We start from the raw sequence: 24,076 nt of genomic DNA, 5'->3' as shown, positions 1-24,076 counted from the left end.
AAGGAGAGGAAAAAAAACTTTATTGCTCTGCTTGAAAACAACCCATATTAAATTGGGAAGTATCTCTGCTTCATTAAGAAAGGAATCAAATCAAATACATAAATAATTTTGAAGGTGGGATGAGATAAAAGAAACTTAATTTAAAAAGGGTAAGACTTAATTTATATATATTATTTACTTTATGTTTAGTTATCCACTTCAGAAAGATATTCACAAGATTCCTCTAATTAGATAGTCATTCTAATCTGTTACAAACTAATTGTACTTTATTCTATTTTCACATAACTTTTCTGGATCCTGCTACTGTCAGTAAAAAAAAGGTAGCTTCGTGGGGCACTGGAAAAGAAACACAAAGAATCTCTACAGTAACTTTCAAAAAATATTTCTTCCTTCCTTCCTTTATTCATTCATTCATTCATTCATTCCCCCTACTGGAGGCACTGGGGATTGAACCCAGGATCTCATGCATGCCAAGCATGGGCTCTACCACTAAGCTATACCCCTCACCCACTACAGTATCTTAATTAAGCTAAATGTTTATACCATTCTCAAAAACATGAAAGTATTTTAAGAAAAATTCGCAGTTTATCATTAAGCACAAAATAAATAACTTAAAACAATTCTGGAGTTGTTACAAGTCTAAGGGTATAAACACTCCTGGAAGCTTATTTGAAATATTAAGCTCTATCACTACTGTTAATTTTAATTAAAGAAGCATGACTTTATGACCTTGTATATATAATAGAGGGAAGGGGATATGTATCACGGTCCTATGTTGAATAAGTCTACTTTCTCCAAATTGAGTTGTGAATTTAAAAATTCCAATTTAAATACAAGATAACTTAGAGTCTGAAAAAAAAAGTTCTAAAGTTTATCTTTAAGCAAAAATGTATAAAAAGCCAAAAAAGTGTGCAAAAGAATAAGGAGGAGCTGGCCTCACCAATAATATGGTAATAAGGATAATAAAACTTCATTCATTAGAACAGTGGGTACTAGGGCATTTTATAAGTGTAAAGTGTGAAAAAAAAAAAGAAATCTATGAAAACTTAAAATACAAAAAAAAAAAAAAAGAGAGAGACAGAGAGAGAGAGATACTAACTATATAATAGTTGGGAGGAATAGGAAAGATACAAAAATTTCACCAGAGTCAGGAAAAAAAAAAAAAAAAGATTTGACTATCTATCTAAAACACACAGGTACATACACTTTTCTCTATGTTAAATATATACACAAAGCTGAAAGACACAAAAACAAGTTGGGAAAAACACTGTAGCATATCACAGAAGAACAATCTTTCTATTAAAAAGATTAACATAGCAATGGATTGTGGCATAGGCAAAAGTTTATGAATGTGCAGTTTATAGTTAAATGTAACTAGTATATAAATACACGAAAAACATTCGATGGAACTAGTAATTAAAGGAATGAAAATAAAAAACAGAAAGTAGCAAAAAGCCTGATACTTAGTAAGGGGAAATAGGGACCACCATACAATGTTACCAGGACTATGAACAGATACAAGCTTCCTATAGAGCAATATGTATCAACGTTTAAAATGTGCACCACTTCAGGTCCAATGAATCCTCTCTCAGAACGTTAACTAAGGAAATCATCTCCCAAAGATTAAAGTGTATGCATTCATCAGTGTTGTTTGTAATCTTGACAAATTGAAAACAATTACTAATGAATACATATTAGTACCTCATAAACAGAAATGTCATGCATCTATTAAAAATGATGCAGAGATCACACATATATTGACATGAAAAAAATACTCATGACATTTTACATGGAAGTTCCATGTGAGCAGGGGCGCGGGATGTCTTGTTCTTCAATCTTTCCAGCACCTAGAACAGTGCCTTACCTCCCTTCTTCTCCCTCCCCCTACAGAAACATAATTAGAAGGACAGTCACAAAACGTTGACAAGGTAATGGAGTTCTGGCGTGTGGGTTTAACTTCCTTCTTTATTCCTCTGTAATGTCTAAATTCCCTAAGCATGCTTTATTTTTATGATTGGAAAAAGTGACAAAACTGTCTCTTTAAGAACTCATATATATATTTTAAATGAACTCCAGGATGTGTTCAGTGACTACAGCTCACAAACTCCCAAAACCTAAGATTAACAGTATCCAAGAAGCATTTTTCTTTCCTCTTTAAAGAAATATCAGTATGCCTTGTACAATGTAGCATCTGTCTCCAATATCAGGAAATGCCCCCACTATACTAATAATTAATGCAGCATTTCCAAAAAGAAAAGCACACTTTTTCTGTAGTGAAAAGGGAAAAAAACTATAAGTAACTATTTTCTTAAAGTCCTCCCCTCTCCTCTACTAATATACACCCTATTCTGGTTGGTGGTAAAGATTACTATGCACCATCATCTTTTTTCCAGGCTAAAAATACAGTGAATCCACGAGTACAATGCTCTACGCCAATTCTTTCATTTCTTTACGAAGACTTTTTTTCATTTTAAAGACATTTAAACAATTGAAATAGCAAAACTAGCTACACACTCTATGTCATTATTCATCCCATTATCCTACTTTCTTTTATTTATAGTTTTTTTTTTTTACCACTATCTGAAATAACCTTATTCGGATTTTTATTATCTGCCTCTCCTTTCTGGAATGCAAGCTCTATGAGGACAGGAATTCTGTCGTGCTCACCACTGTGTCCCCAGTGAGCGGCATCTAATGAAAAGGTGAAAGGGGGTGGCAGGGGGAAGATACGAATCTGAACAAGACAATAAATAAGGAAATGGGGTGGAGGGAGAAGGAAAGAAAACCACACTGAAATGTACAAGCGGACATGACTCAAGGCTATAAAGGCAGTTCAGAGGTTTGGTGGACATTTTTCAAGGTGGACAGGTGCTTCACACCTATCTAAGGGCACAGAGTTCTTCCAGGAAGAAAAAAATCCACAGGGAGGTCTCCAGGTGGCTGTGTGCAGCTCCCAGAAGAGTGGTAATGATCATCACTATAATAGAAATGTGGCCCAGGTCGAGGGAAAAAAAAAAAAAAAAACAATACACCACACATCTTGGCCCAGATGAAAAATCACACGAATCCCCAACACAACCAAGCCAAGCAAGCAATCTTCCGCCAGACACCTAAGAAGAGCAGGATCTCCTTTCCCCCAAGCTGTGGGCTGCAGCCCAGCAAACCCTTCACTCGCCACTTTCCTCTCTCAGGGAACCCCCCGCCCTAGCTGGTCCAAGGGGAGAGGGGATGGGAGAAAGAGTCTGAGAATAGCCTTCTCCACCCCCATCCGAGCCTCATCAGCTCCAAACAGAAATCCCTCCAACCCTCGCCTGGCCCCGAGGCCCCGCCACGGAATCCTCCAGCTGCCCCTCACTCACGTGTAGATGATGGCCATGAAATGCATCAGCCACAGCACCAAGAAGAGGACGAACCCGAAGACGGCCATTCCCTCCAGGGCCAGGTCCAGCAGCGCCATCCCCCGGCCCGGCCCGGCCCGCTCCGGCCGCCGCCGCGGACAGCGCTCCCGCAGGAGGAGGACAGGGTGGGCGCCCGGCGCGGGGGCGCAGGAGGGGAGAGGAAGGTGGGGAGAGGAAGGGGCGGAGGGGGGTGGGGACGGAAGGGGCGGGCAGGACCTGCGCGCCCCCGCCGGCGCGCACTCGCCCGCTCGCTGGTCCAGGCGCGCTCGCGACTGCAGGCGCTGCGGTGGCCGGGCTCCGTGGTCAGGACGGCGGTGGCCCCGCGCTCCGGCTCGCCTCTCCACCCCCTCGCGGCCGCCGGCTGGACCCTAGGCGCCTGCGCCCGCGCCGCCGCTGCCCCGCCGCCCTCCAGTCGCTTCACCGCGGGGCTCTGGGCCGCGCAGCTCCGCGCCCTGCTCGGCCGCCGCAGCTCCGCGCACTGATCGAAACCGGCGGCTTCAGCCCCGACTCCCTGGCGCGCCCCGCCCCGCCCTCCGGAACCGCGGCCCTGCCCCTCCGAGGGGCGGTGCGCGCCGCTCCTCTCCGCCCACCCTGCCGCCCTCGCTCCGGCAGCGTCACTGTCGTGAGCGCGCCCCTGGGAGGCTTCTCCTCCCGGACGCAGGCCGGGCTTTCCTCTAGCTGCGGGCTCCGGCCGCCGCCCACCTCTCCGCGTCCGGTGGAGGCGCCCTGGGCGGCCAGCACTGTAGCCCTGGGCCGGCCTCCATCCGCGGCACGGTAACCTGTGTGTGGCTCGGAGGCTGATTTCCTGTCCGGCTGGTGTTCCAGTGCGCCCAGAAAAAGACCCGGGGTTCCAGGCAGCCCGCTAGTTGTCTCGCAGTCCAACTTCCAACGCTATGTCCGCAGCCTCTGTGCCGGGCATTGCTCGCAGCGGCTCAGGCCCTCCTCCAGGCCACGTTCCTGGGCGCAACGGTGTCCCATTGCCTTCCTCCCTCGCTGCTTTTAATACGGTGAAGTCTTGGATCACAGCGGACCGAGAGTAAAATAATCTGCCTGTGCCTCATAGATCTCTAAGCACCTCAGAGACAGCGTGTAACGTAAAAGAAATTCTCAAACTCAGAATGTAAAAAATCAGCCAGTACTGAAGTCCTCTTAAGACTCCTGCCCAATACAGTCGCCATATGTGACTACTGAGCCCTCGAAATGTGACTAGTAGGAATTGAGATGTACTGTGAGCGTAAATCATGCACCTGGTATCTAAGACCAACTCATTAATTTTATGTTGTGTTGAGAAGATATTTTGATATATTGAGTTAAATTATTAAAATTATTTCACTGTTGTTTTACTTTTTAAATTTGACTAGCTACTAGAAAATTTAAAATTACACAGGTAGATAGCACTGCTCTAAAATGGAAAGAAGTGGCAGTAAAGTTTCTTAGTCTCTAAATCGGTCCAGGGAGATGTTTTAATCTAGTACTAAATGTTTCTGTTTGTTTCTTTAGTCTAGATGAGTTTATATAGTTTCTCCATTGTTTTATGTTTAGACAATGTTTATTATTTCAAGTGATTTCCTTTTAAATAATCCATGACCTCCCTTGGGAGATTTCAGAATTGAATTCAATTTTGAACAGAAGTTTTGAAAAGAAGTTTTCGATTTTATTAGTGCTATTTATTACAGTTAATATTAATCAAATGAGCTACCTCAATCTACAGTTAAATGATAAACTACAACTAGAAAAGAGTTTAATGTCCTTTGAGAACCAATCCTGGATTCTCTGTACATTTAATTTTATCTGGGTAAGTCAGTGAGAAAGAACCGGGCTTAGAAACCAAATTTTCATTGTTGAAAGTTACTGTTTGATAAAATTATAGGAGGATAGTATACTAGCATGGAAATAACACTACAAGTGGAAAATTCAAAATATCACTACTGTAGTTAATCCGTTCGGACATACTTTACCTCACGTATTGCTGTCTTCAGTGTACAGCGTGGTTTTACTTAATTGAATGTTACGGACATACTTTAAAAAAACATTTAAACACATTTTAACGTTTTTGAAATGGAAATGCACTTCACAGTCAGTGGCATCTTACAACCAATTGGTAGGTTTTTTTTTTTTTTTCTTCTTAGTTGTATATAAAATAATGGTGCATCTTACAATTAATGCAGTCTTAGATTTGATGAACTACCTCAATTGGTCAGTTAAAGCATTTTGCCATATTCTCTATTTCTCCAAAATGTTTTTGGGAACCTTACAACAAAAGATTTTATACAGTCTGATCAATGACATGGAAAATGAGGCCAAAAAAAGGTGAATGCACATATTCTTAAGAGTTAACAGAATTCCTCTAATCAAGTATAATCAGTAGATTAAAGATCAGCGATGTTGGACTTAAGCCTAGTTAAACGTGGTCTGTCCAAACTTGGTTTATGATTTTAAAGCAGCAGCTTTAGAATGTATAATCCTAACATTCTATAGATACGGTAAAAGTATAAATTTCTTCCATGTAGCCCAGCAGCATAGGAGGCTAGCAGAGACCCTGTCCACTGCTTTCACCTTTGGCAGCTAACATTGTTTTGGTTGTTTGTCTAACAGGCCCTCCTCTCTTTTAGAAAACAAATTCCACCAAGTTCAAGACTTCTGACTTTTTCCAGTAGCAATCCAGTAATATTTTATATTATTATTACTGGATTGTATTTGAATTCATATATTTTAAGGATTAAAGTTTTTAGAGGTAAATAAAACCCAAATTTGACTGTCATTTAATGGTCCTAGATAGTTTAGTTATAAAACCTTAACAAGAAAAGAATTCAACATGTCTGGTTCAAACCAAATAATTAAAACCAAGTATTTGAACCAAATCCAAACCAAAATAATTTAACTGTAGCTGATTCCAACTGAAACTGAAATGAAATTTTATTGTTTCTAGTACCACGTCCCATAAAAGATAAGAGCAGAGACTGGGAGAGCACAGGTACATTGGTTACCTCAGAGAAACAAAACAATTAAACTTTAGCAAGTTGATACTCTGTTATATTGTGCCCCAAATGCCTATATTTAAAAGTTCGTGTTACATTTTTAAAAGTTGTAACATTTTCAATAATAAGGATTCTTGATTTGGGTTGTGTCTAAGAAAAACGTCATCTTTGATGAGATTTCTAGAAAAAATCAAGTTTAAAATGTGACACTGAAAAGCTATGTACGGAAAAAAAGATTAAAAGAAATTACACCAGATGATTATGATCTTTGAGGAATGAAATGTGTTGATTTTTTAAAACCTGCCTTTTTACATTGTTGATTTTCTAAAATGAGCATTACTATTTCTATGAAGGAAAATAACCACTTTTCTATTTATAAATGAGTTAATAAATGATGAAAGACCCTATAGAAAATTTTCATCATTTATGTTTTTTTTAATTATGACTGTTACAGTCACTTTGGGAGATAATTTGGCAGTCTCTTAAAAAACTAAATATATTCTTACCATACAATCTCCAGCAATTGCACCTCCTGGCATTTAGCCAAATAAATTGTAAATATATCCATACAAAAACCTGCCCATGGTTGTTTGTAGCAGCTTTATTCACAAATGCCAAAACTTGGGCGCAACCAAGATGTCCTTCTGTAGATGAATGGATAAATCCATTGTCTGGTACATTCAGGCAATGGACTGTTATTCAGTGCTAAGAAGAAATGAGTTATCAACTCATGAAAAGACATGGAGGAAGTTTAAATGCATACTACTAAGTAGAAGTTTAAATGCATACATGTAGCCAATCTGAAAAGGCTATATCCTGTATGATTCCAACTATATGACATTCTCGAAGAGCCAAACTATGGAGACAGTAAAAAGATCAGTGATTGCTGGAGGAGAGGAAGGGGAGGATGAATCAGGAGATCACAGAAGATTTTTAGGGCAGTGAAGCTATTCTGTATGATACTATAAAGGTGGACACATGTATTATACATTTGTCAAAAACTATATAATGCACATCAAGAGTGAACCCTAATATTAACTATGGACTTTGGGTGATTGTGTTATGTCAGTGTCGGTTCATCAGCTGTAACAAATATGGGTCGGTGCATGGTGTTGATAGTGGGGGAAGCTATGCATGTGCTGGGCAGATATGTGGAAACACTCTGTACTTTGGCTCAGTTTTGCTGTGAACCTAAAACTGCTCTAAAAATAGTCTTTTTAAAAAAAAAAATTAGTGAGTGCTCCACTTAAAAAAAAAAGTATTGTAAATATTATAAGTATATGAATTAGTGAGATAAACTAGTTTGTCATCAAATCCCAGGGCTTTCTACCTTCTTGGCACTCAAATATTTGTTGAACAAGTGAATTTGTTTACTTAACCTAATCTACTTTGGAAAAAGTCACTAGAAAAATTGCTCAACTTTATCCTTTGTTTGCAAATACTTTATATATATATATTTTCTTTGTGGAAAAAATACACATTAACTACCCATACCCCTCTTTAATATTACAAAATTAGACCACAGAGTTGGAGTAACTACATATTAGTTTACCTAATCACAATCTGAAGACCAGCTCCAAAACCCGTACTCTACTTGGCAGAGTCAACAGTGTAATTTTTATGTCAATATTGGACATATAGTTGATCCTTCAGCAACAGGAGTTTGAACTGCAAGGATCCACTCATATGCAGATTTTTTTTCCCAGTAAATACTGACTATAGTAACTACATGATCCAAGGTTGGTTGAATCCAAGGATGTGAAACCTCAGATACAGAGGGCTGCCTGTAAAGTTATATGCAGATTTTTTACTCTGAGGCTGTCAGTGCCCTTAAACCCAGAGTTGTTCAAGGGTCAGCTGTATTTTCCAACTTTGCCATTATCATGAAGAATCTTTCATATAAATATTTTAAAGATCACAATTCAGTTCCCTACATTAATGTGTTACTGTGTGTTATTGTTGTCTTTTTAAATGGTAGGTATATTGTAAATTTTCAGGCCTATAAAAACTTTTCTTAAACTAAAAAAAGGAAGGAAGGAAGGAAGGACGGATGGAAGAAAGGAAGGAAGGAAGAAAGAAAGAAAGAAAGAAAAGAAAAGGATCCTCCAGAAACTGGGCAAATTTGAAGTTTCAAAAACAAAATTAGAATCAGTTGATCCAAAATTTGTGGTGCTAATGCCAAAAGAAGCAATTTAACACTTGTCCTTTTTCCCCCTCTAAGCATGTTTGAAATTAGTAGGAAAATGCCTTCTTTATTTGTCAGCGCCAGTGCTTGACCTACAGTGGTTTTGTTACCCATGAAATGGCAACTTTGCAAAGGCCTTCAGATCCTAAGATACTATATCACTATGAATAGTCTTCAAGTGTACAAAGGTTCCAGGCAAATTGTTAGTTCAGGGCCTGATCTTGATAAACCACTGGTATAGTGCATTTGTATGCGTGGGTGTGGTCCAGAGGAGTGCCTGGAGTTTACTAGAGTTCATTTCATGCTCAGCTGTTTTGCTAACTCATACCCAAATGACTCATGAAAATGTGTTACCTCATACTCATTCCTTTTCAAATTTCATATTTGGTTTTGTTTTAATCCATAGTGTGCTAGATTGAAGCACTAACTGTTCATTCCCAAAGGAAGCTAAATTCCAAAGATTTCCAAATGTGTCCCATGTAAATGTCAATTCTTTTCTTTTTCAAAATGTTTTTGAAATTGCTTTCTTTTTAGATAGATACTCATGACTCAATTACATTTATTTATTAAAGTTTATAATGTGAAAACCTTCACCTAGGCTCTGTGTATGTGTGTAAATAAACTTGGTAGGATTATTGGAGAATGAGACAGAGACAGAGACTGAGACTGAATTACAGTCCTCCCTTGGTATCTATGCGTGATTATTTGCAGGACCCCCTCAGATACCAAAATCCATGAATGCTCAAGTCCCTTATGTAAAATGGCAAAGTATCTGCATATAACCTAAACACCATAGGTGTACATTATATAAGCATATAAACCTGCATACTTTAAATCATCTCTAGATTACATATAATACCTCATACAACGCAAATGCTATGTAAATAGTTGCCAGCACAAAGAGCAAATTCAAGTTTTGCTTTTCGGGACTTAGTGCAAAAATTTTTTCAAACATTTTCTCTCCGTGGTTGGTTGAATCCACGGATTTGGAACCTGTAGATACAGAGGTCCGACTGTATTTACTAAACTTAAGAACGTAAGTTATGTGCCAGGCAAATAACTTGATTTTCACAAATGTCATGAAATGCATAACTGGAAGCCAAGAAGATAAAGTGAACTAGTGAGGTGACACATCTTTTAGGTGAGGGAGCTGGAGTTCAGACCTGGGTCTGTCAGACTCCAAAGCCAACGTTCTTTACATAAACAAGTACGATATTAAGTTAATTTAAATGATGTGTAGTAAACCATCAATCCTCAAAGTTCAGACTGAAAAGTAGATTTTGGCTTAGCATTTAGTTTGGTAACCAACGTTCTGTAAAAGTCAATTTTGACATCTGACACGTAGGAAAGTTTATTAAGAATAGATCATGTATTTTACACTAAGATGCACTGGAGATTTAAACATCTTATTCTTTCTTTTTACCATATCTTTTACTTCAGTTAAGAGGAGTTTCATGAAATACACTGTCATTTCAAAACAATTCATCTAAGGCAATAAACAACAAGTAGAAGAATTAAAAAGAACAGGAAAATGCCAATAAAATCTGTTTCTTAATTTAAAAAAATCTGTTTCTCATTGTATTATTTCATAGTATTAACAACAATATCATTAAAGTGTGAGTTTAACTTTTACTAAGGAACAAAGGCTGTTGAGATAACCTAGCTCTTTTGAGTTGAGGATCTTGCAGAGATCAACTCAAAAGAGCTAGGTTATCTCAACAGCCTTTGTTGATCTCTTCTATCTGAAGAATGCTTTGTTTGAGGAGACAGTGTAGACTACTGGTTAAGCACGTACACTGTGAATGTCAAACTGGCTGGGTTTGAATTCCAGTTCTACCATTTACTAACTTTATGACCTGTGCTGTGAGGACTAAAGTTAACATACATAAATTATTTAGAACACTTGCAGGCACATGTAAATTCTATGAACGTTTACTACTCCTTAGTAGAGAGCATTCATTCATTCTGATTTCATGTAGATCACCAACTTTTATTTTCTCCATTTCTTCCTTTACTGTTTTTACTTACAAAAAATAAATTTAACTATATTTAAAAGGACTTTTTAAGCAAATAGGTCTCTCTGTGACAGAAGCAGACAGTACTCCACAATTTTTTGCTTATTACACAAACCAGGATATCCCACAAATCTCATCTTTTTGCTAACATAACTAGTTTAGTCAGTCAGAGACAAATGCAATTAGATGATAACTATATGGAATAGAAATAATATCATTAAATAGTTAAGAGCAAACAAAGATACTTTCATTCCATGAGAAAAAAATAAATTTCAGGCCTTGAAATAAAATATTCCATACAAGCAAAGAATAAGATTTAGAAGGAATTTAAATACACGTGAAGTCTTCTGACATGTGAGAAACAACGATATTGAATTAAGTGTTAATATTATTTTTGGTAATAAATACCTTTAAAATACTTAGAGTGAAATGCATCAGGGTATCAGGTTAATAGAAGGCAAAGTTTTCAGACTTTGATATGACATTTTTTTTTACATGACAACTTTTTTTAAGCTGTGAATTGGCTATACATAAAAAAGTAACATCTGCATGAATGAGACCAAGCTAACAATGAATTTGTGATGAAGATGGCCCTCCCTCCAACCAGTCTGGTAATTTAATGGTTCAGAAATCAAATCAGACTATTTTTAAGCCTTGATTTTATTGTAGGTATAAATTTGAAGCATCATCTCAAATATGAAGAAGAATGAAACAGCCCATTGCACAATTCAAGGAAACAGAAACAACACTTGGGGGTTTTCAATATTAAACTCATTCCTAAATTCAGTTGTCCATTTTAATTATTTTGAGATGATTTGGGCTTGGGAGCCATTTTTAGTGGTTAGTGGCTATACAGAGAAAAATATTGAGCAAAATTATTTGAACAGACTGTAAATAATAAAGTAAACCAATGAATGGCTTTCCTAATCAGTTATTTCTTTTCCTTTATTCCTCTGCAAATATCAAAAGAAACTATGTTCCAGGAGCATATCGTTCTCAAGCTTTGAATACAAAGTTAAAAATGATACAATTCCTTTTCAGGAGAAGTTCACAGTTGGCTATGGAAGATAAACACAAAAATAAGATTGTTGTAAAGAAATGTTACAAGTGTTGATAAAGAAGGATGATGAGAATTGCTTAGGAGTTGGGAAAGAATACTTTTATTTAGAAAATTCTAGAAAGGCTTCCTGGAAAAGTCCTGGGTCCTGAAGAAAGAGTAGAGTGACAGGAAAGCAGGCATCTTGTGCGGTTACTTTTTGAATCTGTACAACTGAAGAATCTGGGGGAGTGTGCTGGGAAGCAGCTAGTAAAGTCTGAATGGACACAATTTGAAAAGCAGTTGACCTTGGTTAACTGATGGGTTAATTGATATGTGATTGAAAATCCAGTTACAGGGAGTATGACTGTGTAAATGATTGTCTCAACTAGGACACTTCTAAGAAAGAAAAGGGGCATGATGAGCAATCAGGCTAGAAACACTGGTGCAAACAGAGATTGATGTAGGCAAATTAGTCATATGGTCACACACTGTTTAGACTATTTAAAGGACAGAGGAGTCAGGCAGGTCTTAATCAGGGCTCTTGCTCCATTTTTTTCAGATAGTCTTGGCTCTCTCCTTCTGTATGTGTCACTTTGTCTTCAAGCTGACTTCTCTCATGGTTGTAAGATGGCTACTAACAATCACCTGTACCTCATGGTTTTCCCTTCACATGCAGGGAGAGAAATGTCTTAATTATCCACCACCACCACCTAACAAAAATCTTGGCTTTTAATTTTTTTCCTAATTGGAATACCCTTAATGCCACTTGTATCCTGCCTTAGGGTATGGCAAGGAAAATTAGAATGGTCAAATCAAGACCCATTGAAGTTGGTAGTAAGGATAATCACACTCGAAGTGCATGACAGCTATGTAATAGATGGAGGAAAATAGAATTGGAGAGATAACCACGATACCCACTACACTGAGTTCTTCCAAAACAATGGGAAATTTCCAGGAAGTCTTAAATATGAAAGATCCCAGTTAACCTTTTTCAACTTGTGTTATTTTTAAAATAACAGCTTTAACAGCTGTCATATCATAAAATTCACTCTTTTAAGCTATACAATTTAGTGACTTTTAATATGTTCACAGAGTTGTGCAATCATCACCCCCTAACTTCAGAACATTTTCATCACTGCAAAAAAGAAACCCCATGTCCATTAGCAGTCATTCCCCATTTCCCCTTCCTCCTAATCCATTGCAAAAACTGAAGTAATTTCTGTCTATAGATTTGCCTATTCTGGATATTTCATAAAAATATAATTATACAATATATGGCCTTTTGCGACAACCTTCTTTCACAGCATAATGTTTTCAAGTTTCATTCACATCGTAGCATGTATTACTTTTTATAGCTGAACAATATTCCATTTTATGGATATCCATTTGTTTATCCATTCATCAGTTGAGTTCGATCTGGGTTGTTTTTGTTCTTTGGCTATTATGAATAATGCTGTTATGAATATTCATGTACAGATTTTTGTGTAGACATATATTTTTCTTTCTCTTGGGCATAAATCTGTAAGTGCTGAGTTATATCGTAACTTTATTTGAACCTTTGGAGGAACCACCAGACTTTTTTCTAAAGTGGTTGCACCATTTTACAATCCCACCAGCAATACACAGTGTACAGTTCTTACATTTCTTTTCGTAAGTTTATTCCAAGTATTTTATTCTCTTTGATGCTATTATAAATGGAATTCTTTTCTTAATTCTATTTATGGATTGTTCATTGCTAGTGTATGTAAATATAGTTGTTTTTATATATTGATCCTGTATACGGAAGGCTTACTGAACTTGTTAATTACTTCTAGTAGCTTCTTTGGGGATTTATTAAGATTTTTCTGTACATAAGATCATGTAGATAATATTATTTCAATACATGTATTTCCAATAGAAATAATTTCACTTCTTTCTTTTCAATCTGGCTGACTTTTATTCCTTTTCCTAATTGCCCCAGCTAAGACTTCCAGTATAATGGGACTATGAATGTCATATACTTTTTCTGCATCTACTGAGATGATCATGTGGTTTCTCTCCTTTATTTTATCAATACAGTATATTACATTGATTGATTTTCAGATGTTAAACCAACCTCATATTCTTGGAATAAATTCCACCTGTTCATGTTGTCTATGTCCTCCCTCATCTTGACCAACTCATCTGGTCCATGGGCCTTAATTTACTCTATGCTTTATATCACTAACTAACCTTGGCTAGGATACATACATTTATCAGTGGAACTGGAATCTTCTCAGAGAATTATAAAATGTATATGCCAGAAAGAGACAGGAAAGAGCCTAATGTTCCAAAGAAAGAACGAAAAGAAAGAAATTGCATTAATGTTTGGCAATTCACAACTCTTCCAAGAGGGGCTATTATTAAATTATTAGGAGAGAATGAATGAAAAGCAGATTCAAAAAGGTTATGTCTTATGACCCAGGAATCCCGCTCCTGGGCATATATCCAGAAGGAATCCTACTTCAAAATGACACCTGCACCCCAATGTTTATAACAGCACTATTTACAATAGCCAAGAGATGGAAACAGCCTAAATGTCCATCAACAGATGACTGGATAAAGAAGATGTGGTATATTTATACAATGGAATACTATTCAGCCATAAAAACTGACAATATAACGTCATTTGCAGCAACATGGATGTTCCTGGAGAATGTCATTCTAAGTGAAGTAAGCCAGAAAGAGAAAGAAAAATACCATATGAGATTGCTCATATGCGGAATCTAAAACAAACTAACAAACAAACATAAATACAAAACAGAAACAGACTCATAGACATAGAATACAAACTTGTGGTTCCCAGGGGGATGGGGGGTGGGAAGGGACAGAATGGGATTTCAAAAAGTAGAATAGATAAACAAGATTGTACTGTGTAGCACAGGGAAATATATACAGGATCTTGTGGTGGCTCACAGCAAAAGAGAATGTGACAATGAATGTATGTATGTTCATGTATAACTGAAAAATCGTGCTTTACACTGGAATTTGACACAACATTGTAAAATGACTATAACTCAATAAAAAAAAGTTTAAAAAAACAAAAAGGTTATGCCTTTCTTGAGTTGAAGCGGAACCTCCTCATTGTTAATATTAGGGATGGTGCTGCTCCACACTGAGCCAAATTACCCCCAAGATTTTAGTGAATGAACATCCTTTCTGGGCTCCCAGAGATCACCCAACTGGCAGACTAATATTTATTTATTCATTAGTTCAACAAGTGTTTAATGAGAACCTATTACATAATAGGCACTGTTTCGAGTGATGGATGGGAAAAGAGCCATGAACAACACTAAGTTCCTGTTCTTAGGGAGCCTATATCCTAATGGAGTAGGCAGGCAATACAAATAAACACTTAGTGTAGGGTGGGAGAGGGGATAAAGAGTAAATATGGGTGCTGTGGCGGGAGAGGGCTTCTCTGAAGAAATGACATTTGAGCAAGACCCAAACAGTGAGAGAGTAAGCCATGCAAATACATATGGTCGGAGAGTTCCGACTAATGGAATTGCAAGTGCAAAGGCCCTGCAGAGGAACACGTTTGGCTTCTTGCAGGAAGAGCAGTTAAACCAGTGGGGCTGGAGTAGAGTGACTGAAGGGAAGAAAGGTAGGAAATTGGTTGTAGTAGTGACCAAAGTCTGGACAATATAAGGCTCTGAGTCATGGTGAGGACTTTGCTTGTACTTGAGACGTGAAGCCACTGGAACACTATGAACATGTAGGTAAAATGATTGGACTTACGTTTTTAAAAGATTACTCTGGCTGCTGTATAGAGAAGAGTCCCTAAGGACAAGAGTTAATAATCCACTTGGGAGACTATTAAAGTAGTTCAGGAAAAAAATGGCGTGGATTGTATTAGGGTGTGCCTGTTCCATTAGCATATAGGCTCCATGAGAACAGGAAAAATGGAGGTGGAGAGGTTGGGTTCAGGATGTATTTTGAAGGTGATGCCAACAGGATTGGCTAATAAATAGGATAGAGAGTATGAAAAAAAGAGGACAATCATAGCTGGCTCTGAGATATAGAGTCTGAGTAACTGGGTGAATAATGGTCCAATTTCCTAGGATGGTGATCACCAGAAGGAGGAGATTTGGAGAGGAAATTAAAGTTTTGTTTGGATGGGTTACAAGTGAGATATCTATGAGGCATCTGTGGTAGATTAAAAATGGCCATGAATTCTTTGCTTCTCTTCCCTTTGAGAGGTTGAGTCTAACTCCCCTCTTCCTGAATCTAGGCTGCCGTAGAGACTTGCTTGACCCAGAAACAGGTAGTGAAAGTGATATTTTGGAACGCCTTGGTTTAGGCCACGAGAAACCTTGCAATTTCTACTCAGAACTGTCATTACACACTCTAAGGTGCCCGGAGTCTCCATATGAGAAATCTTACTGCTCTCAGACCGGAGACATGCCGGAGAGGCCATAGTGGGTATTACAGTCAATGGTCCCAGATACACAAACACCGCGAGGATGGAGATGTCTTAGACTCTCCAGGCCTGGTCTTCTGCCAGTTGAATGCCAATGAGTGATCTTTGTCAACGTCAAAGTCCTCATCTGCGAAATGAGATATAATAGAACTGCCGTTGTTTCATGCCACAATGCTTTTTGACAATTTGTTACAAAGCAGTAAATAAATGGAATAAAATCCAAGTGTTGAAAATATAAATCTGAGGATCAACTGCATGTAAATAGACTTTAAAGACATGAATGAAATTGTGCAGGTGTTCTTAACCTTTTATATGCCATTGAACCCTTTGGTGACCTAGAGATTTCTATGGATCCCTTCTTAAAACAAATGTTTATACATGCAAAATATAAAATATATAGAATTACAAAGGAAGTCAATTATACTGAAGTATCATTCTATCCACAGACCCAGAAGATTAAAAAGCCACCAGCATTAACGAAGTATTGATAAAGCAGGCTGATAAAGTCATCAGTATTGGTAAAGAAAAGGCCCGAGGGCTGAACTCTGAGCCACTCAGACTCAGATGTTCAGAAATAAGCAAAATGAATTAATCCAACATTGAAAATTGAGACAGAATAATCAGTGCAGTAGGAGGAAAATCAAAAGACTTCAGTGACATAGAAACCAAATTTAAAAAGGGACAAAAGGGAAGAACATGATTAATTATATCAAATTTTTCAGAGGTCCAAAAGACTATGTCCAGAGAATTGACTATCAGATTTGGCAACAAGAAGGCCATTAGTCATCTTAACAAAGTGATTTCACCTTTTCTGGAGAGGATATAGATGACATTTTAAGAGCTATAAGGGTGAGCTGAGAAACAGGGAGCTACGTGAAGGGCACGTGCCATCAAAAAGATTTTGTTTTCTTGTAAGAAATGAGACATTACAGCAAGTTTTTGGACTGATGAAGAGATCCAGTATAGAAGAGTGGAATGACAGGAAAATACTAAATTAGAGGTGAGTGGATGGGATCCAGATGGAAAATGGCAGGACTGAACTTAATCAGTACTTAGGGCTCCAGGAAAAAGGGGCACCAAAAAAATAAGAGCAAGTAACTTTGAAATATTTTATGTTAATATTTCTTTAAAAACTCAATGTGGTCACCATAGGGAAAGCCTAAAGCTTGTTGGACTTCCTTAAATTCTGCAATTCATGATTTGGTATTTCTTATTTTGCATTTCATTTGGTAAGGAGAGGGAAAACATCTTTCTAGCATTTAAGGCTTTGAAATTTCTCTCTCTCTCTTTTTTTTAACTGAAGTATAGTCAATTTACAATGTTGTATTTGTTTCTGGTGTACAGCATAGTGATTCAGTTATACGTACACACGCATATATTCCTTTTCCTATTCTTTTTCATTATAGGTTATTACAAGGTATTGAATATAGTTCCCTGTGCTCTACAATAGGACTTTGTTGTTTATCTATTTTATATAAAGTAGCTAGTATCTGCAAATCCCAAACTCCTGTTTTATCCCTCCACACCCCCTTTGCCACCTGGTAGCCATAAGTTTCTTTCCTATGTCTGTGAGTCTGCTTCTGTTTTGTAAATAAATTCATTTGTGTCATTTTTTTAAAAAAGATTCCACATGTAAGTGATGTCATACGGTATTTGTCTTTCTCTTTCTGGCTTACTTCACTTAGTATGATAATCTCTTGGTCCATCCATGTTGCTGCAAATGGCATTATTTCATTCTTTTTATGGTTGAGTGGTATTCCACTGTATATATACACCACAACTTCTTTATCCAGTCATCTATCGATGAACATTTAGGTTGTTTCCACGTCTTGGCTATTGTAAATAGTGCTGCTATGAACGTTGGGGTGCAGGTGTCTTTTTGAATTAGAGTTTCCTCCAGATATATGTAGGGCTTCCAAATGTCTTAATCAGATCTTGAGTGCTCCTAAAATACGGGACCAAGTATATTTTCCACCAGGAATTCTTAGAATACCTGTGATACAGACGATCCAGTCTGACCAAGTGCACAACAGGAATGGCGAGGTATGAACGTTAGGAGGCTGATGTTGGATAAGCGTCTTTTAGTTTCATGTCCATGTTTTGAAACTGGAAATAGAACTTTATTTCACTCCTTTGGGAGCAGCTTCTTTGGTTTCACTTTCTAGCAATATACCTTGACTGCCCCATAGCAAAGAAACAATAAATTGTAAAATTTGTCATTTTCTCTCTCGGTTTGAAAAAGACTTTTGGTAAATGTTAATAAAAAGTTAAGCTTGTAGAGGGCTAGTGAATTGAGTTCAAAGATGGAAAGTTTTAAAATTTTGCCACGATTTTGTTTGAGAGAGTGTGCAGTTAAGGAGGGTGCATGATGTTTACTTATGTTTTGAAATAATTCATTTGGATCTTTTTCCTTTTGCGGATGCACATAAGAAATTACACCAGCCAAAATGCTATCTCAAAGATTAAAAAAATCTCAGTTTCTTATAAGCAGAAGCCAAAAAGAAAGTCATCTTGAGAGTGTCTTAAGGTCATTCTGAAGCATATAAACTTTTTAAAGGGCCACCAGATAGAGTTACACTCAAGGTGGTCCAGCATCAATGGCATTAATATTAATATTCCATGCACAGTGAAAACTACTAGTAGTGATTTTTAAACTGAGCTCCAACTCAGTGGTACTGAAAAATCTTTATGCTGGTTCATTGTCAACTTTGTGATGACTTTCTCCCTGAAACGGAAAAGCCTAAATAAATATGCTATTCCAATTGGAGCTTGTTACCAAGACCCCAGGGCTGCTGATATTTTTATCATTCAAGCAGTGTTCGGTGTTATGATAATAATTACTACCTTTGGGCCCCAAAGAGTGTATTTCCAAGGCATTCAGTAAAGGGGAATAAGTATTTATCTCTAGGGTATCACTGATCCTCTGGTAGCTGCTCCTTTGTTTCTGAAGTTCCTAGCAAACTTTCGTTTCATTCTGACAGTGAATAAGTGACAAAGGGTGTTCCAGAATTATAAGCGATCATTTGAAATTAAGTTGCTTCTCACTGAAGCAAGTCTATCTAGTTTCTTCCCCGTGGCTTCTCTGGAGAGGAGAAATGAAAGGGAAAACTTCCCGAAGGGTAAAAGGATGTGCTCCTCTGAAAGGGGAACCGAGTCACACAGTGACCATCTGGGTTACAGACATTAAATCTGGTTATACACACGCTTATACCACCTGCTTTGCACTCATAATTATAAAAGAAAGACATATAGGGCATATTGCTCACTTAGACGCTGACTAAATTAAAAAACCCAAAACTTTCTCATACCCCCATCTGAAAAAGGAATATTTGTATGTACACCAGGGGTTTACTTTCGATATGAGGAAAGAATTACATCATGTGGTCACATGCAGAAAATGTGATCCTTAAGCCAGTGAAAAATTTTTTCTGATTACAAGCAGCAGCATGACTCATAAAGTTACATGTTTCTTCTTTGGCTCCTTTTTAAATTGTTTAGGTCTCAGCTTAAATATTACTTCTTCAGATACTTCTTCAGAGAGGCCTGCTCAGACCATCAAGTCTAAAGTCATTCAGTTTGCATTTTCTGCATTTTCTGCCAAGGACCTATTGTATCTGATTTTTTAAATTTACCAATTTATCTCTTTCCTTTTGGTCTCCCTCACTCCGTAATGAAAGCTCTGATTTATAAATGTAGGAACTTTGTCTGCCTTGTTTACTGCTATAGCCTCAAAACCTAAAATTATGCTTACACACTATAGATTTTTGTTGACTAAGTAAATGAATGAGTTAATGAATGAACATTGAAAAGATTAATTAACTTCCCAATTTATTATGTAAACATGATATAATCCTCATACCAAAACCAGAGTTAACACATACAGAAAGAATACTGGCCAGACCACATTTATTAACGAAGACAGATGTGAAAATCCTAAATAAAACAGTAGAATAACAAATACAACTGCATATTAATAGCATTACCTACCATGACCAAGTAGGATTTCTTTCAAGGTTTTGATACTTAAAAAAAAATTTTTATCAAAGAAATACAGAGATGTATTTAAATTATTTCATAATAGGATAGAAGCATAGAAAATTAAAAGGGAATATCTTTTACAAACTCTTACTACCAAATTTTGCTCCACTTTCTGTGTTTGATCCATTACCCCTACCCCTCAACTTCCCAACTTTGGCCAGAGACACTGACATTGCCAAGGTTAATAATATTTTCCCCCTTTGTTTATCATAAATAATACTTCTGTGTTCTGTGGCAGAAGGCAAGACTGGTACAACATGAACTCAGAGTGCTAGACAGTGGTTAGATCATTTAGGGCATAAATAATTTTTAGTCTAAATTTTAACATAGATCTGAAAGTTCTAGTCAATGCTGCAAGATGCAAAATAGAAATAAAAGGTGTAACTCTGGAAAAGGATCAGAGAAATTTAAATTATTTAAAATACATGTTAGGCTGCAAATCACACACTTACTAGTTCAATCATATTTATTTTATCTAAATCTTCTAACCTTATTTATTTTCTGTCTACTTAATGTTACCAATTGGTAGTGTTGAGTTAAAATTCCCATTACACTTTTTGTTTCTTTCCATTTCATTCTGTGTTTGTAATAGTTTTTTATATTTGTATTTTGTACAGTTATATAGGACATGAAGTTCTAATGATCCCATTTGAATACAAAAATAATATATGCCTTACATTTATTATTTAACAGTGGAGGTATTTTGGTCTCATTTGCTTCAATTTTTAATCAGCTGCATAGCGTTCTAGTGCATGAGTGACCCATTCTTTATTTTAACCAGTCACCCATCAATCAAGGGCATATATCAGATCTTTGCACTTATTGTTCTCTTTGTCTGAAATGTTCTTCCCTCATGGTTGACTCACTTCCTTCAAATTTCTGGTCAAATGCCATTTTATCAGAGATGCATTTTTCTGGCCTCTGACCACTGAGATAGTATGCATGTGCACACATATGTGAACACACACACTCACATAAACACACTATTATTCTTTAGTTCCTTTTTCAAACATGCAAACATACACATACACTCAGTAGAAACCCTTCTATTCAATGAAGTTAAGACTATCAGTTGGTTGCTTAATTTAAAAAGTAAAAAAAGAAGATGTGGTATATTTATACAATGGAATACTATTCAGCCACAAAAACTGACAACATAACGCCATTTGCAGCAACATGGATGTTCCTGGAGAATGTCATTCTAAGTGAAGTAAGCCAGAAAGAGAAAGAAAAATACCATATGAGATCACTCATATGTGGAATCTAAAAAAAAAAAAAAAAAGCCAAAACACAAAAAAACATAAATACAAAACAGAAACAGACTCATAGATATAGAATACAAACTTGTGGTTGCCAGGCGGCAGGGGGTAGGAAGGGACAGACTGGGATTTCAAAATGTAGAATAGATAAACAAGATTATACTGTATAGCACAGGGAAATTTATACAAGATCTTTGGTAGCTCACAGTGAAAAAAAAAGTGACAATGAATATATATATGTTCATGTATAACTGAAAAATTGTGCTTTCCACTGGAATTTGACACAACATTGTAAAATGATTATAACTCAATAAAAAAATGTTAAAAAAAATTATGGGCTTTGGTAAATGACAAAATTTCCAAAGTGTGTTCCTTACCCTGAGCATCCACTGGTGAGATCAGGTGTGATATCAAAGAAAGAATTCTGTAACCAGTGGCTCAGCTGGGTTGTGGGTAGCAGGGTCGGCAGTGAGGCAAATTCAGGAGGGGATCACATGGACGAACATGAGGGGCCAGTTCCTGAGCACACGTGAGGCAAAGCCCTGGGTGGGAAATGCTTAGAAATTGTCAAGGAATACATTTCCCTTTACGGAGTGCCCCTGGAGGCAGAATTTGAGATTGAAAATTGATGCAGGTAGTTCATTTGGGAGCTGATCCCACGAAGCAAGAGGGAGGGAGAAGTGGAGCGAGACAGAGCAGGTTTATGTGTATAGCAGTGTACAACTGGTTTTAAACCATGTGGGGTTTGTGTTTTCCTTTTGCTCAGATTATTTTCCCTGAGCGTTCAAGGGACAGGAAGAGATTTTTATATGCACACCCACACAAAAGGGTCAAATGATTCGGATTTTGCGTACTTGAGTAAGCTTTTATAAATCTATAGTGAAGACAATAATCTTGAAAGTCATGGTTTTTAACTTCATGAGCCTGATGCTTTAGGAATAAAAGAATAAAAATTTGACTTTTTTAAAAAAATAAGAGAAAAGCTGGAAGACTCAGAGCACAGAATTCCTAAAAACTTTTTAGTTGATTTTGGATCAATGAGGGTTAACAAAAAAGCTATTTTCCACCCAAAGAGAATAAAAATTTGACTGACTAGTAGAAAAGGGGAGGGTAAGACTAGACCCTAGATACTGCCTAAGCCCTTGTGGTTCCTAAAACAACACCTGCTGGCAGTGGGATAAGAGGAGGCCCAGGGAAAGAAACCTTTGATGGTGTTCAGAGACTCCAGAATCCAGAAGATGTAAGTCTCATAAAGAAACCAAAGTACAGTGTGGGGCCCAAGAAAAAGCAAAATGGAAAGATGGGTCTGAGGGCTGCCAGCATCATCTTAATCCTACCCTCTCCAGCGTAAACTGGGAAAATTAGGTCAGAGGTGTTGAGTATTCCAGGGTGTGGCACATAGAAGCATGTTTGGGTTGATGTTCCACAAAGGGATTGGAGTTAGCCTAAGAGGCTGTAGTATGTGTGGATGGCCTCATCCAAGATCATGTCCCCTTTCCAGGGCAACCCAAATCCAGGGGCTGATCAATTTGAGGATATAAAGACCCAGTTCTCTCACTCAAACTTGGGACAGTTCTGATGGGTCATTCCAGTTTCAGATGGGGACATACTGGCAGCTGAGGCCTCCGCTGAGACTACTTCATCATTTAACTTCTTTCTGTTTAACCCTGCTTCCCTCCTTTTCCCTTCATATATATGGCACCAAGAAGACTCCTTAATAAACCTCCTGCATGCTAATCTCCATCTGAGTCGGCTTCCTGGAGAAACCAATCTGCAACAGTCTTTCAGCTTGCTTGGGGAATGAAAGGCTTTGTAAATCAGGTGAAGTGTTTAGACATTATTCTGAGGACAAGGAGGAGTCATTGAAGGGCTTTAAAAAGGGATGATGTGGTCAGCTATGGGTATCAAGTCCTCTGGAAAGTGCACCCAAGAGAGCTTGACTGGAGGCAGAAACACCATATATGTGGCTACTGAATCATACAAACAAAAGGTGATAATGCCACAGAATTTGGAGCTGTGACAATGGAGATGAAGATAAGCTGACAAATTGTAGAACTATTTAGGAGGTTCGATCAAAGGACTAATTGATTATATGTGGGAGTGAGAAGAGTCAGAAATGATGCCCAGGTTTCTGGATTAAGCAACTAGTAATGTCATCACTGGCCACAGGCCAGGATGTAGCTTCTTAAACGGAAGAGGACACTTCCTACTTCCTATTGCATTTAAGCAGCACTGTAATTCGCTAGGCAACCAAACAATCTCCTTGGTCCTGGATATGGCAATTTTCTCCCATTCACTTCTGATAGAATGTATAGCCACCATCTCCCTTCCAGTTCCTCACCACCACCAAAGGAAAGTTGGAGAACTGAGACCAAATATTTGTGCCTGTGAAACATATATGCAAATATTTACACCCAGAAGAGAACATAAATTTAACATAATGAAAACATTGAGAAGAAGTAATACAGTAAAGAGGTTAAAAGCATGCATTTGGACGTTAGACTGTGTTCAAATCCCGGATCAGTTATGACATATCAGTTTGGGTAAATTATTAATGTCTCTGTGCCTGTTTCCTTTACCTACAAAATGCGGATAACAATGGTACCTACCCCAAAGAATTGTTGCAAATGTCAAATAAATGAATGCAAGTAAGATGGTTCAAACTATACCTGTCACATAGAAATCACTGAATAAATGTTATCAATTACTATTCCACTAGAATGCAA

General features: G+C 37.5%; 1 protein-coding gene across 1 annotated transcript in view; it reads right to left on the bottom strand.

Annotated features, from left to right (window-relative positions):
• Window positions 1-4,388, bottom strand: part of UGCG (UDP-glucose ceramide glucosyltransferase) — a 41,475-nt gene extending 37,087 nt beyond the window's left edge. Inside the window, exon 1 of the mRNA XM_010970077.3 lies at window positions 3,360-4,388. Coding sequence (XP_010968379.1) covers window positions 3,360-3,457 — 98 coding nt within the window. The 5' untranslated portion in view covers window positions 3,458-4,388. The remainder of the gene's footprint in view (window positions 1-3,359) is intronic.
• Between the last annotated feature and the right edge of the window lie 19,688 nt (window positions 4,389-24,076).

Source organism: Camelus bactrianus, chromosome 4, assembly GCF_048773025.1.
Source record: "Camelus bactrianus isolate YW-2024 breed Bactrian camel chromosome 4, ASM4877302v1, whole genome shotgun sequence".
NCBI lineage: Eukaryota > Metazoa > Chordata > Mammalia > Artiodactyla > Camelidae > Camelus > Camelus bactrianus.
This window is presented reverse-complemented; position numbering and strand designations above follow the sequence as displayed.